The 14163-nt window shown below is 48.8% G+C and overlaps 1 protein-coding gene across 1 annotated transcript in view; it reads left to right on the top strand.

Annotated features, from left to right (window-relative positions):
• The window catches only part of LOC311106195 (unconventional myosin-XVIIIa-like), a gene marked incomplete at its 3' end in the record, with an annotated part of 152707 nt that overhangs the window by 79440 nt on the left and 59104 nt on the right, over positions 1–14163 (top strand). The window contains exons 3-12 of the mRNA XM_084148507.1: positions 1048–1113; positions 3977–4064; positions 5003–5109; positions 6338–6514; positions 7120–7330; positions 10605–10747; positions 10830–10930; positions 11088–11151; positions 11292–11436; positions 12733–12791. Coding sequence (XP_084004633.1) covers positions 1048–1113; positions 3977–4064; positions 5003–5109; positions 6338–6514; positions 7120–7330; positions 10605–10747; positions 10830–10930; positions 11088–11151; positions 11292–11436; positions 12733–12791 — 1161 coding nt within the window. The remainder of the gene's footprint in view (positions 1–1047; positions 1114–3976; positions 4065–5002; positions 5110–6337; positions 6515–7119; positions 7331–10604; positions 10748–10829; positions 10931–11087; positions 11152–11291; positions 11437–12732; positions 12792–14163) is intronic.

The raw sequence follows: 14163 nt of genomic DNA, 5'->3' as shown, positions 1-14163 counted from the left end.
ATATTTCCAAAACTAAAATCATTGTATTTGGGACAAATCATTCACTAAACCCTAAACCTCAACTACATCTCGTAATGAATAATGTGGACATTGAGCAAGTTGAGGTGACTAAACTGCTTGGAGTAACCCTGGATTGTAAATTGTGATGGTCAAAACATATTGATACAACAGTAGCTAGGATGGGGAGAAGTCTGTCTATAATAAAGCGCTGCTCTGCATTCTTAACAGCACTATCAACAAGGCAGGTCCTACAGGCTCTAGTTTTGTTGCACCTGGACTACTGTTCAGTCAGGTGGTCAGGTGCCACAAAGAGGGACATAGGAAAATTGCAGTTGGCTCAGAACAGAGCAGCACGGCTGGCCCTTGGATGTACACAGAGAGCTAACATTAATAATATGCATGTCAATCTCTCCTGGCTCAAAGTGGAGGAGAGGTTGACTTCATCACTACTTGTATTTGTGAGAGGTATAGACATGTAGGTATAGTCTGTTAAAATGACTAGTACACAGCTCAGACACCCATGCATACCCCACAAGACATGCCACCAGAGGTCTCTTCACAGTCCCCAAGTCCAGAATAGACTATGGGAGGCGCACAGTACTACATAGAGCCATGACTACATGGAACTCTATTCCACATCAGGTAACTGATGCAAACAGTAGAATCAGATTTAAAAATATGGAACAGCAGGGACTGTGAAGCAACACAAACATGGGTGCAGACACATCCATACACACACATGATAACATAAGCACTATACACACACGTACACATGGATGTTGTGTTGTAGACATGTGGTAGTGGAGTAGGGGCCTGAGTTCACACACTTAGTGTGTTGTGAAATCTGTTATGAATGTATTGTAATGTTTTTAAAATTGTATAACTGCTTTACATTTTCCAGACACCAGGAAGAGTAGCTGCTGCCTTGGCAGCAGCTAATGGGGATCCATAATAAATACAAATACAAATACCCATCTTTCCACTATAGCACCACTCTAACTATGAACTTTGATCCCTTCTCCTCCCCTCACGCCTGCTGTCCTCCAGGGACAGGTGGACGAGGACCCCGTGGCCATCCTTCAGGCGTCTCACGCCGCTGCCCAACAACCCAAGGTCTGGCCTTTGCTGTGCCTGTGTGTAATTCACCCCCTCAACCTCTCACGTGCACCACTCCCACCACCGACCCCTGGAGTGCTGTGTACTCTGTGTGTTGTGTTCCGTTGCAGTGTCGTCCCCCACCATTCCCCCCCACCAAACACATCTGCGTAGTATTCAGGCACAGCCAAGCCACCCGCACTCCTTTGGCCATCTTTCACCTAATTAGAACATTTTCAGGGGTAAATCAACACTCAAAATGAAACTTGTTCGACGGCACTTAAGATTTGTGGTTGTCTGGATTCCACAGGATCAATCATACCATCACATTTTGTCATGTAGATGTCTTTGCATGACGGCAGTTTTCCAGTTAGGAGACAATGAGACAGACGCTGCAAAAAACATCATCTGATTGTGGCTGATTATGCATGATTAGAAATAAGATGCAGTATACAGTGAGGGAAAAAAGTATTTGATCCCCTGCTGATTTTGTACGTTTGCCCACTGACAAAGAAATGAGCAGTCTATAATTTGAATGGTAGGTTTATTTGAACAGTGAGAGACAGAATAACAACCAAAAAACCCATAAAAACGCATGTCAAAAATGTTATAAATTGATTTGCATTTTTATGAGGGAAATAAGTATTTGACCCCCTCTCAATCAGAAAGATTTCTGGCTCCCAGGTGTCTTTTATACAGGTAAAGAGCCGAGATTAGGAGCACACTCTTAAAGGGAGTGCACCTAATCTCAGCTTGTTACCTGTATAAAAGACACCTGTCCACAGAAGCAATCAATCAGATTCCAAACTCTCCACCATGGCCAAGACCAAAGAGCTCTCCAAGGATGTCAGGGACAAGATTGTAGACCTACACAAGGCTGGAATGGGCTAGAAGGTGACAACAGTTGGTGCGATTATTCGCAAATGGAAGAAACACAAAATAACTGTCAATCTCCCTCAGCCTGGGGCTCCATGCAAGATCTCACCTCGTGGAGTTGCAATGATCATGAGAATGGTGAGGAATCAGCCCAGAACTACACGGGAGGATCTTGTCAATGATCTCAAGGCAGCTGGGACCATAGTCACCAAGAAAACAATTGGTAACACACTACGCCGTGAAGGACTGAAATCCTGCAGCGCCCGCAAGGTCCCCCTGCTCAAGAAAGCACATATACATGCCCGTCTGAAGTTTGCCAGTGAACATCTGAATGATTCAGAGGAGAACTGGGTGAAAGTGTTGTGGTCAGATGAGACCAAAATCGAGCTCTTTGGCAACAACTCAACTCGCCGTGTTTGGAGGAGGAGGAATGCTGCCTATGATCCCAAGAACACCATCCCCACCGTCAAACATGGAGGTGGAAACATTATGCTTTGGGGGTGTTTTTCTGCTAAGGGGACAGGACAACTTCACCGCATCAAAGGGACGATGGACGGGGCCATGTACCGTCAAATCTTGGGTGAGAACCCCCTTCCCTCAGCCAGGGCATAGAAAATGGGTCGTGGATGGGTATTCCAGCATGACAATGACCCAAAACACACGGCCAAGGCAACAAAGGAGTGGCTCAAGAAGAAGCACATTAAGGTCCTGGAGTGGCCTGGCCAGTCTCCAGACCTTAATCCCATAGAAAATCTGTGGAGGGAGCTGAAGGTTCGAGTTGCCAAACGTCAGGCTCGAAACCTTAATGACTTGGAGAAGATCTGCAAAGAGGAGTGGGACAAAATCCCTCCTGAGATGTGTGCAAACCTGGTGGCCAACTACAAGAAACGTCTGACCTCAGTACTTGGTGACAAAACCCTTGTTGGCAATCACAAAGTCATGTTTTGCAGAGGGGTCAAATACTTATTTCCCTCATTAAAATGCAAATCAATTTATAACATTTTTTACATGCATTTTTCTGGATTTTTTTGTTGTTATTCTGTCTCTCACTGTTCAAATAAACCTACCATTCAAATTCTAGACTGCTCATTTCTTTGTCAGTGGGCAAACGTACAAAATCAGCAGGGGATCAAATACTTTTTTCCCTCAATGTATAGGCCTAAATTTCACACAATGTGAATTTCAAATGTTTTTTTTTATCCCTGTGTTCTTTACTTTATATTGTCTTGTTGTCGTCCCTGGGGATACTGTCCATCCCTAGCATTGGGTGTGTTGTGTTGTGGTGTTGTGCGTGTGTGGATAGTGTATCCATTCCCCTCATACTCCTCCCTCCGCTCACCCACCATGCTGTGTGACATTGATGTGCATCCAACAGTGTCTTTGTCCAGATTCGGTTCACTGATACTTCATGTTCTCTGTCAGATTTAACTGCCTCCTGCTCTCTCTCTCTTTCTCTCTCACACACACACACACACACACACACACAGACAGCCTGAAGGCTTATGTTAGAGGCTTTGGGAAGGTCAAGCGTGGTAACACGGAGCGGTCAGGCATTTCTAGGCGACACTCTGAGCTGCGTTGGGAGAAATGTCTCTCTCTGATTTGTGATCTGGGACTCCTTCAAATCCTAACTGCTTTTTGTCTCTGCCTGCTACACTGAAGCCTATACAGCTTTTATCACAAGATGCACTATTAGCAAGTCCACTGCATGCCCACTGTCAGCCCATTATCTCCAATGCTACTGTACATAATTGTGTAACATGCTATAAGCTTTAAACACTGGCCTGATAACCAGCTACTTTAAACACACGTGAGTGAATGTTATTGATATGAACAGGTGTGTTTGCAGGGAGCACATGTCCTCTCTAGTCTAAAGCCTCTCTGTGGTTGAAAACTGCTGAGTGGTAGCTACTGCAGCCACAGAAAGGCCCAGTATAAGGTGACCTGGCCTAAGGTCATTGTTCTGCTGTGTGTGTGACTGTTGTCTTCTCCCCATCTCTTCCAGGTGAAGACAGAGGAGCAGATAGCCGCAGAGCAGGCATGGTACGGCTCAGAGAAGGTCTGGCTGGTCCACAAGGATGGCTTCTCCCTGGGTAAGTTCCTGTCTTACATCTTAGACCAGGAGGGGTGCAGAGCTTTGGCCCTGCTAATTTTTACCCTTGCTTTTAAACTATGGGCTATTGTTTTTTCCTGGAACCGTGTCTGTGCCCACTCCACCCAATAAGTTACAGTGCATTCAGAAAGTATTCAGACCCCTAGCTATTTTGAGGTCTCGCCAGAGATGTTTGATCGGGATTCAAGTCCGAGCTCTGGCTGGGCCTCTCAAGGACATTCAGAGACTTGTCTCGAAGCCACTCCTGCATTGTCATGGCTGTGTGCTTAGGGTCGTTGTCCTGTTGGAAGATGAACCTTCGCCCCAGTCTGAGGTCCTGAGTGCTCTGGAGCAGGTTTTCATCAAGGATCTCTCTGTACTTTGCTCCATTCATCTTTCCCTCGATCCAGACTATTTTTCCAGTCCCTGCTGCTGAAAATCATCCCCACAGCATGATGCTGCCACCACTATGCTTCACAGTAGGGATTGTATTGGCAAGGTGATGAGCAGTGCCTGGTTTCCTCCAGATGTGACGCTTGGCATTCAGGCCAAAGAGTTCAATCTTGGTTTCATCAGACCAGAGAATCTTGTTTCTCATAGTCTGAGAGTCCTTCGGTGCCTTTTGGCAAACTCCAAGTGGGCTGTCATGTGCCTTTTATTGAGGAGGGGCTTCCGTCTGGCCACTCTACCGTAAAGGCCCGATTGGTGGAGTGCTGCAGAGGGTTGTCCTTCTGGAAGGTTCTCCCATCATAGAAACATCTCAAGAATGATCGATGAAAACAGGATGCACCTGAGCTCAATTTCGAATCTCATAGCAAAGGGTCTGAATACTTATTTAAATAAGGTATTTCTGTTTTTGTTTTTTTATACAGGGGTCTGTATACTTTCCGAATGCACTGTATATCACAATAAGTTATTTGTGTGTGTCTGTGTCCATAGCAACGCTGCTGAAGACGGAGGCGGGCTCTCTGCCGGAGGGGAAAGTGAAGATCAAACTGGAACACGACGGGACAGTGCTGGACGTAGATGAGGATGACGTGGAGAAGGTGGGGGAGGGGACTACACCTTCAATGTATTTTTACTTGATTTTACAGACTCCATCTTAGTTTTGTTATTGGGGCTAAACTCTAGTTCCTTAAGAGGGTCAAAGGAGAAGACATTGACTTTGCTTGATTGCATAGACTATCTTAGGGTTGCCATCAGGGCTAGGGTATAGGCTTGTCCGTTAGGAGGGCCATGAAGCAGAGATCGACCTGGTGGGAGGGGAGGGGGGGAGGGGGGGCGGCATGTAGGGGAAATTTCCAAGAAAGAGGGAGGGGGTCTTGGCACCCGTCAGTCAGCCCGTCTTAGCCAGAAGCAGACACAGATGGTCAGCCAGGACGCAGACTGTCCCTGGCCCAGGGGATTGTGGGACGTCTGTGTAGAGGGGACAGGTTAGAGGGGAACAGGTGTGAGTTTGGCAGGCCTCGATCAGGTGACTCGCACAGACATGGCACCAGGCCCGAATCACAGAGAGATCTGTGACAGGACGCTTTAAAAACTGTTCTGGCACAAAGCAGAAAAACCTCCCATCATCTACAACATGCTGTCTCCAAGACCTTGACTAGAGGATGTCTGCTCTGCTTTCAAGGTGGAGAAAAAGTTGAAATTCCCTCCTGGTTTTATGGACAGTCATTTAACTCTGTTAGGGTGAACTGATAATAAGGGTGACTTTGGACAGTAAGTGTTTTCAACAGCGTCAAGGTCGTCATCTAATCAAACGTTTGAACCATCTGTTTGATTAAGGAAGTGCAAACTTGGACCCGTCTGAGGTTGGAGGGAGACATCTGTTTTAATTGCATCAAAGACTTGGCATCAGGTTCCTGGTGGCTGGTGGCAAGTCACGGTGTGGCATACTAAATCCGTGCTTGACTTCTCTTAAAACTGCTCCTCTACTCCTCAGTGAAACTCAAGACATTACCAGTCAGATTGCCAGTCTCAAATGGACCCCTAGCCTCTACCCCTACAGAGGGCTCTTTGTTTAGATCAATCTGACAATACAAAATAGGTGTAGGCAACCTGGAGAAACTTCAACCTGTCTTATCAAAAGGCAAGGTCTTGGTAGATTTGAATTCTGTTGTTGTTGGTCATTTCTGTAAGCAGTCCCACTTCAGACAACCAGAGTCCCAGTGTGTATGATGTTTTCATATTGCTGTGTACCTTTCAATAAAGCTCTAGAATTACAATACTCATCAGTCATTAATCGTTCACCTTTGACCTTTGCTCCTGTCCCAGGCGAACCCCCCGTCGTTTGACCGCTCTGAGGACCTGGCCTCGCTGCAGTACCTCAATGAGTCCAGTGTAATGCACTCCCTGCGCCAGCGCTACGGGGGAAACCTCATCCACACACAGGCCGGGCCCAACATGGTCATCATCAACCCCCTCAGCGCACCCTCCATGTATTCAGAGAAGGTGAGGAGAGAGGACACACACAGCAGATGCATGTCTTCACACACACAGAGACACACAGATGCACATTTCATGAGAACATATCTGTACCACTCCACTGACATGATTCTGGTTTATTCTCAGTTTAGAATGGTATCATGCATGCTTTTTGATGTACGCATTGGGGTCTACTTAATGCTAGTATGTCCTAGCTATTATGTCATAGTATTTCCTGTTAAGGAGAGGAGTATGGATTAATTAAAACAGGAGAGATAACTAGGAGGATAGAGAGGGAAGTCTTCAGTGGTCCACAACATGACAATGAAATCCAATTATCCTAATGAGATTTAGAGGTTACAGTATTGAGGAGGCCTGTAGGCTGTAATATCTACTTAAGTCTCATCACTCATAACGGAACGACTACCCATTAGACCTTACAGACAGGGTGCTTAGCTGGGATGTGGCGATTTAAGGACGCGCGCGCACACACACACAGAGCCCCTCAGAGGACCGTACAGGAGTCACTGGGAGGACATGAGGTGAACTACAATTAAAATGTTGTGTACCTCTCTCTCCCCCAAACCCTCTGCCTCCCTCCCTCCCTCCCTCCCTCTCCTTGGTCCCATCAGGTGATGCACATGTTTAAGGGGTGCAGGCGAGAGGACACAGCACCTCACATCTACGCGGTGGCCCAGTCGGCCTACAGGAACCTGTTGACCACGCGTCAGGACCAGTCCATCGTGCTGCTGGGGAAGAGCGGCAGCGGCAAGACCACCAACTGTCAACACCTGGTCCAGTACCTGGTCTCCATTGCTGGCAGCACCGGAAAGATCTTCTCTGGTGAGAGAGTCCTCAGTTAACCGCTCTCTTTTTGGCCTGGTCCTGGACTCTACCAAAATGTCTCATTACCACCCAGCAAGCAGTAAAGCTAGTATTCAGGGTTTTTTGTCTATTAAATGACTGAGGGAAATGTATAAATGAAATGTAAAGAATGTTGAAGGACTGTTATAATCACCTTGGAATTAATTTGGTCCGAGATGGTGGCTAAATTTCTTCAGTGTTAATAATAACCGTGGTGCCTTAAATTCACTATGTAGGTAATTAGTCTTAATAGCCTAATAGCTAATTAAGTAAATAATCTAATGGCTCCACACAGATTGTGCATATGTTTGTACACAGGAGGACATTCACTGAGTTGTTACTGATTAGATCAGTGTCAACTAATTGACTGAGAACTCAGCAGAAAGCAGGTCAGTAGATGTGTTCGTTAGTAGGGTAATATAAAGTGCAGTTCCAACATGCCAGCCAGAGAGGTAGACATGGGGGAGAGTGTAGGGGTGTTAATGAGAATTTGGGAGAGGAGGAGGAGGAGGAGGAGGAGGAGGAGGAGGAGGAGGAGCGAGGGGCAGCTTGATGGAAGCTGGCTTCGAAACTTTTTGGTTCGAAGATCGGTTGTGGCTGACTCAGTATTCCAGTATTTGTGTGTGTGTGTGAAAACGTGCGCCTGTGTGTGTGTGTGTGCATTCGTGTATGTGTGTGTGTGTGTGTGTGTGATGGATGAGAGGAACCTCTAATGATGCCCTGTGGAGCTGGGGGATAATTAGCAAAGCTTATCAAAATTCCTCAGCTTCTCCTGGTTAGCTGTAATGGCTAATGAGAGCTCCAGAACCCAGCCACGACTAGACTGTAAACAGGGGAGCTGCTATAGGAGGTGCAGTAGGCTATATAAGTTTCACAAACCTACATTTACAGTTACATTTTAGTCATTTAGCAGACGCTCTTATCCAGAGCGACGTACAGGAGCAATTAGGGAGAGTCTGACTGGTAGCCCTACTCTCTGTGTAATGAGGCGTTCCTGCTGATCCTGATCTCGAAGGAGGGAAAGGAGCTCCACTAAGGGAAGCATTGACGAAGCCTAACTGAAATGTCATAACATGATTATCAAAGATACTCACAACATGGTAGTCTAATCCCCTCACAAATAGAACAGTATTGAATGTGAAATCAAAAAACACTGACATGATATTTGGAATAAATAAAGGTGTCCTCTAACTGTCCTCTGTCCCCCTGCCTTGTCCCCCTTCCTCCCTCCCTCCTCTGTCCCTCTCCTTCCTTCCTCCCTCCCTCCCTCTGTCCCTCTCCTTCCTTCCCTCCCTCCCTCTGTCCCCCTGCCTCTCCCCCTTCCTCCCTCCCTCCTCTGTCCCTCTCCTTCCTTCCTCCCTCCCTCCCTCTGTCCCTCTCCTTCCTTCCTCCCTCCCTCCCTCTGTCCCTTTCCTTCCTTCCCTCCCTCCCTCTGTCCCTATCCTTCCTTCCCTCCCTGCCTCCCCCTGTCCCTCTCCCTCCCTCCCTCCCTCCCTCCCTCCCTCCCTCCCTCCCTCCCTCCCTCCCTCCCTCTGTCCCCCTGCCTGTCCCCCTTCCTCCCTCCCTCTGTCCATCTCCTTCCTTCCCTCCCTCCCTCTGTCCCTCTCCTTCCTTCCCTCCCTCCCTCCCCCCCTCCCCCTGTCCCTCTCCTTCCTTCCCTCCCTCTGTCCCCCTTCCCCCCTCCCTCTGTCCCTCTCCTTCCTTCCCTCCCTCCCTCTGTCCCTCTCCTTCCTTCCCTCCTTCCCTCCCTCCCCTGTCCCTCTCCTTCCTTCCTTCCCTCCCTCCCTCTGTCCCCCTCCCTCCCTCTGTCCCTCTCCTTCCTTCCTTCCCTCCCTCCCTCTGTCCCCCTCCCTCCCTCTGTCCCTCTCCTTCCTTCCCTCCCTCCCTCTGTCCCTCTCCTTCCCTCCCTCTGTCCCCCTCCCTCCCTCTGTCCCTCTCCTTCCTTCCCTCCCTCCCTCTGTCCCCCTCCCTCCCTCTGTCCCTCTCCTTCCTTCCCTCCCTCCCTCTGTCCCCCTCCCTCCCTCTGTCCCTCTCCTTCCCTCCCTCTGTCCCTCTCCTTCCCTCCCTCCCTCCCTCTGTCCCCCTCCCTCCCTCTCTCCCTCTGTCCCCCTCCCTCCCTCTGTCCCTCTGTCCCCCTCCCTCCCTCTGTCCCTCTCCTTCCCTCCCTCCCTCCCTCTGTCCCTCTCCTTCCCTCCCTCCCTCCCTCTGTCCCCCTGCCTGTCCCCCTCCCTCCCTCTGTCCCCCTCCCTCCCTCTGTCCCTCTCCTTCCTTCCCTCCTTCCCTCCCTCCCTTTGTCCCCCTCCCTCCCTCTGTCCCTCTCCTTCCTTCCCTCCCTCCCTCTGTCCCTCTCCTTCCTTCCCTCCTTCCCTCCCTCCCCTGTCCCTCTCCTTCCTTCCTTCCCTCCCTCCCTCTGTCCCCCTCCCTCCCTCTGTCCCTCTCCTTCCTTCCTTCCCTCCCTCCCTCTGTCCCCCTCCCTCCCTCTGTCCCTCTCCTTCCTCCCTCTGTCCCCCTCCCTCCCTCTGTCCCTCTCCTTCCCTCCCTCTGTCCCTCTCCTTCCTCCCTCTGTCCCCCTCCCTCCCTCTGTCCCTCTCCTTCCCTCCCTCTGTCCCTCTCCTTCCCTCCCTCCCTCCCTCTGTCCCCCTCCCTCCCTCTCTCCCTCTGTCCCCCTCCCTCCCTCTGTCCCTCTGTCCCCCTCCCTCCCTCTGTCCCTCTCCTTCCCTCCCTCCCTCCCTCTGTCCCTCTCCTTCCCTCCCTCCCTCCCTCCCTCCCTCCCTCTGTCCCCCTGCCTGTCCCCCTCCCTCCCTCTGTCCCCCTCCCTCCCTCTGTCCCTCTCCTTCCTTCCCTCCTTCCCTCCCTCCCTTTGTCCCCCTCCCTCCCTCTGTCCCTCTCCTTCCCTCCCTCCCTCCCTCTGTCCCCCTCCCTCCCTCTGTCCCTCTCCTTCCCTCCCTCCCTCCCTCTGTCCCCCTCCCTCCCTCTGTCCCTCTCCTTCCCTCCCTCCCTCCCTCTGTCCCCTCCCTCCCTCTGTCCCTCTCCTTCCCTCCCTCCCTCCCTCTGTCCCCCTCCTTCCCTCCCTCCCTCTGTCCCCCTCCCTCTGTCCCCCTCCCTCCCTCCCTCTGTCCCCCTCCCTCTGTCTCCCTCCCTCCCTCCCCCTGTCCCCCTCCCTCCCTCCCCCTGTCTCCCTCCCTCCCTCCCTCCCCCTGTCCCCCTCCCTCCCTCCCTCCCTCTGTCCCCCTCCCTCCCTCGGTGCCTGCAGGGGAGAAGTGGCAGGCAGTATACACCATCCTGGAGGCATTTGGAAACAGCTCCACCTCCATGAACACCAATGCCAGCCGCTTCTCTCAGATTGTCTCTCTGGACTTCGACCAGGCTGGCCAGGTGGCCTCCGCATCCATACAGGTAGGCAGTATCGGGCATGGACACTGACGCACGCACACACACACACATATTGACATCTTGTTGTCCTCTTCCTGTACCTCAGACCATGCTGCTTGAGAAGCTGAGAGTGACCAAACGGCCGGAGACTGAGTCCACCTTCAACGTCTTCTACTACATGATGGCCGGAGCTGACACCACACTCAGGTGAGCCCTCTACCACCTCTCAATTGGGATTGAATTGAAGTGGGTGGTTGCAGTAGATTGCAGAAGCTTGGTCTTGTGTATATAATCTTGTTCTCATGTTAACCTTGTGGTGTAAACTAGCTATTTGAACCTGTTCATTTCCCCTGTTTCCTCTCAGAACGGAGCTGCACTTTAACCACTTTGCAGAGAACAGCGCCTTCGGAATTGTGCCTCAGTCTAAAGTAAAATGCTGTTATTTTGCTCTTATTATAATGTGTATTATATGTCCTTTTCTGAATTGTATGTGTGTAGGACAACTGGAAAACTGGTGAACTGTGCCCTTCATCTTCATTCTTCCACCTCCCTTCCTCCCTCTCTGTAGCCGGAGGACAAACAGAAGTCATCTCAGCAGTTCACCAAGCTGCAGGCAGCCATGAAGGTGCTGGGCATCTCAGTGGAGGAGCAGAGGGCTCTGTGGCTCATCCTGGGGGCCATCTACCACCTGGGGGCCGCAGGGGCCACCAAAGGTAAGGACCCGTAGCCCTGTCCTACTCACTGTGGGATATCTACTGGACCACTACACTACTCACTGTTGAACTAGTTGACTGAGAACTCAGCAGCCATGTTAGGATGCAGTAAGTGTGTGTTAGTTAGTAGGGGAAGATGAAGTGCAGTTCCAACATGCCAGCCAGAGAGGAAGACATGGGGTAGAGGGGATGTTAAAGGGATACTTCGGGATTTTGGTAATGAGGCCCTTTATCAACTTCCCCAGAGTCAGATGAACTCATGGGTACCATTTTTATGTCTCAGCGTGCGGTTTGAAGGAAGTCGCTAATTGCTAACTAGCTTTAGCGCAATGACTGGAAGTCAATGGGGGTAGCAGATACCCATAGACTTCCAGGCATTGCACTAACGCTAGTTAGCATTGACTCGAAAAACTACCTCTAACTTCCTTCATACTGGACACAGAGACATAAAATTTTTATCCACAAGTTCATCTGACTCTGGAGAAGTTCTCATTGCCAAAATACCGAAGTATCCCTTTAAGAGTTTGGAAAAGGAGGTGGCAGAAGAAGAGGGAGAGGCAGCTTGATCTTGTCCGCTCACTGTTTGTTGCTCCCACCAGGGATCTCTTATAAAGTTTTCAGTGATACATAAAAAAATAACATAACTATGCATGTATGTACTGTATGTATGTATGTGTATACTGTATGTGTGTGTATAGGCTATGAGTCTTTGCTGTAAGGCCATTCATGCATTGCATTGAAAGGACACACAGAAGTGCCGTGATCAAAATTACTTCCCCCCTGTGTTTTGTGTGTGAGTGTGTGTGTGTGTATACAGTGTGTGTGTGTGTGTGCGATAAGGAATACATACTCAAATGAAGCGCGATGGCATCGTAAATTACGTTTGCTTCTCATCCATGAGTTGCAATTAAATAATGAGTTGAAAGAAATGAACAGGCGCACACGCCGAGCCATTCATTAGGCCTCCGAGAGAGAAGCGCTAACTTTGTTCTCTCGCTGCGCACAAAGGAGGGTAGGAAAAGTTATTTGAAGTTGTTTAATTTATAAAACTGTTGGAGTGTTGAATGTGTGCAGACATTTCTCTTATGTTAATAAAGACAGATATAATAGCTGTGTCTCTGTGCTGCTAGTCTAGATAATGTTTATTCATGCTCTCTGATATTGCCTCCCACGCAGTCACAGACCTAGACAAATGTGGTAATGAACTTTTTAGAATCATTAGGCTCCAGATTGCCCCCTTCTCCATGGACTGTGTTCTCTGTTTGCGTGTGTGCTGTTTGTCTTTCATATTCACAGGGCTGCAGCAGGGTTTTGAGTTGGGTGGAATCATGAAGCGGGTGGGGGGTGGGCTGGGGGTAGACCAGTCTCATGTCAACAACTGTTGCCAGCTTGCACTCACTCACACATTCTGTCATGTCCTTACTGTCTGTTCTCTCAAACTCTCTTACTCTTTTATTTTCTCTCTCCCCCGCGCTCGCCCCGCCCCCCCTCTCTCTCTCTTACTCTCACTCTCACTCTTACTTTCAATTCAAAGGCCTGTATTGGCATGGGAAGAATACAGTATGTTTACATTGCCAAAGCAAGTCAAATAAATAATAAACAAAAGTGAAATTAAAAATGAACAGTTAACATTACACCCACAAAAGTTTCAGAGGATGTCCAAGCTTTCCTTAATTTTGAGTCAGTCACAGTGGTCAGGTATTCTGCCACTGTGTACTCTCTGTTTAGGGCCAAATAGCATTACAGTTTGCTCTGTTTTTTCAGTAAATTCTTTCCAAGTAATTATCTTTTTGTTTTCTCATGATTTGGTTGGGTCTAATTGTGTTGCTGTTGCTGTCCTGGGGTTCTCTGGGGTCTGTTTGTGTTTGTGAACAGAGCCCCAGGACCAGCTTACTTAGGGGACTCTTCTCTAGGTTCATCTCTCTGTAGGTGTTGGAAGGTTTGTTATGGAAGGTTTGGGAATCGCTTCATTTTAAGTGGTTGTAGAATTTAACAGCTCTTTTCTGGATTTTGATAATTAGCGGGTATCAGCCTAATTCTGCTCTGCATGCATTATTTGGTGTTTTAGGTTGTACACGGAGGATGTTTTTGCAGAATTCTGCATGCAGTCTCAATTTGGTATTTGTCCCATTTAGTGAATTCTTGGTTGGTGAGCGGACCCCAGACCTCACAACCATAAAGGGCAATGGGTTCTATAACTGATTCAAGTATGTTTAGCCAGATCCTAATTGGTATGTCGAATTTTATGTTCCTTTTAATGGCATAGAAGGCCCTTCTTGCCTTGTCTCTCAGATCGTTCACAGCTTTGTGGAAGTTACCTGTGGTGTTGATGTTTAGGCCGAGGTAAGTTTAGTTTTTTGTGTCTAGATGGAATTTGTATTTGTGGTCCTGGCAACTGGACCTTTTTTGGAACACCATTATTTTTGTCTTACTGAGGTTTAGATCATCAGCAAACAGTAGACATTTGACTTATCCCATGGCCCTGTGGAAAGAAATGTGAGTGTGTTTTGCCAATTTTAACTGCACACTGTTTGTGTACTCTCTCTCTCTCTCTCTCTCTCTCTCTCTCTCTCTCTCTCTCTCTGACTATCTCTCTCTCTCTGACTATCTCTCTCTTGTTCTATCTCTCTATCGCACACCACTCCCTTAATGCTACTATTACTGCTATTACTACTACTACTGATACTACTACTACAGATACTACTACTACTGCTACTACTGCTCCTA

The sequence above is a fragment of the Coregonus lavaretus genome (genome assembly GCF_964263955.1).
Source record: "Coregonus lavaretus genome assembly, chromosome: 30".
Classification (NCBI taxonomy): Eukaryota; Metazoa; Chordata; class Actinopteri; order Salmoniformes; family Salmonidae; genus Coregonus; species Coregonus lavaretus.
This window is presented reverse-complemented; position numbering and strand designations above follow the sequence as displayed.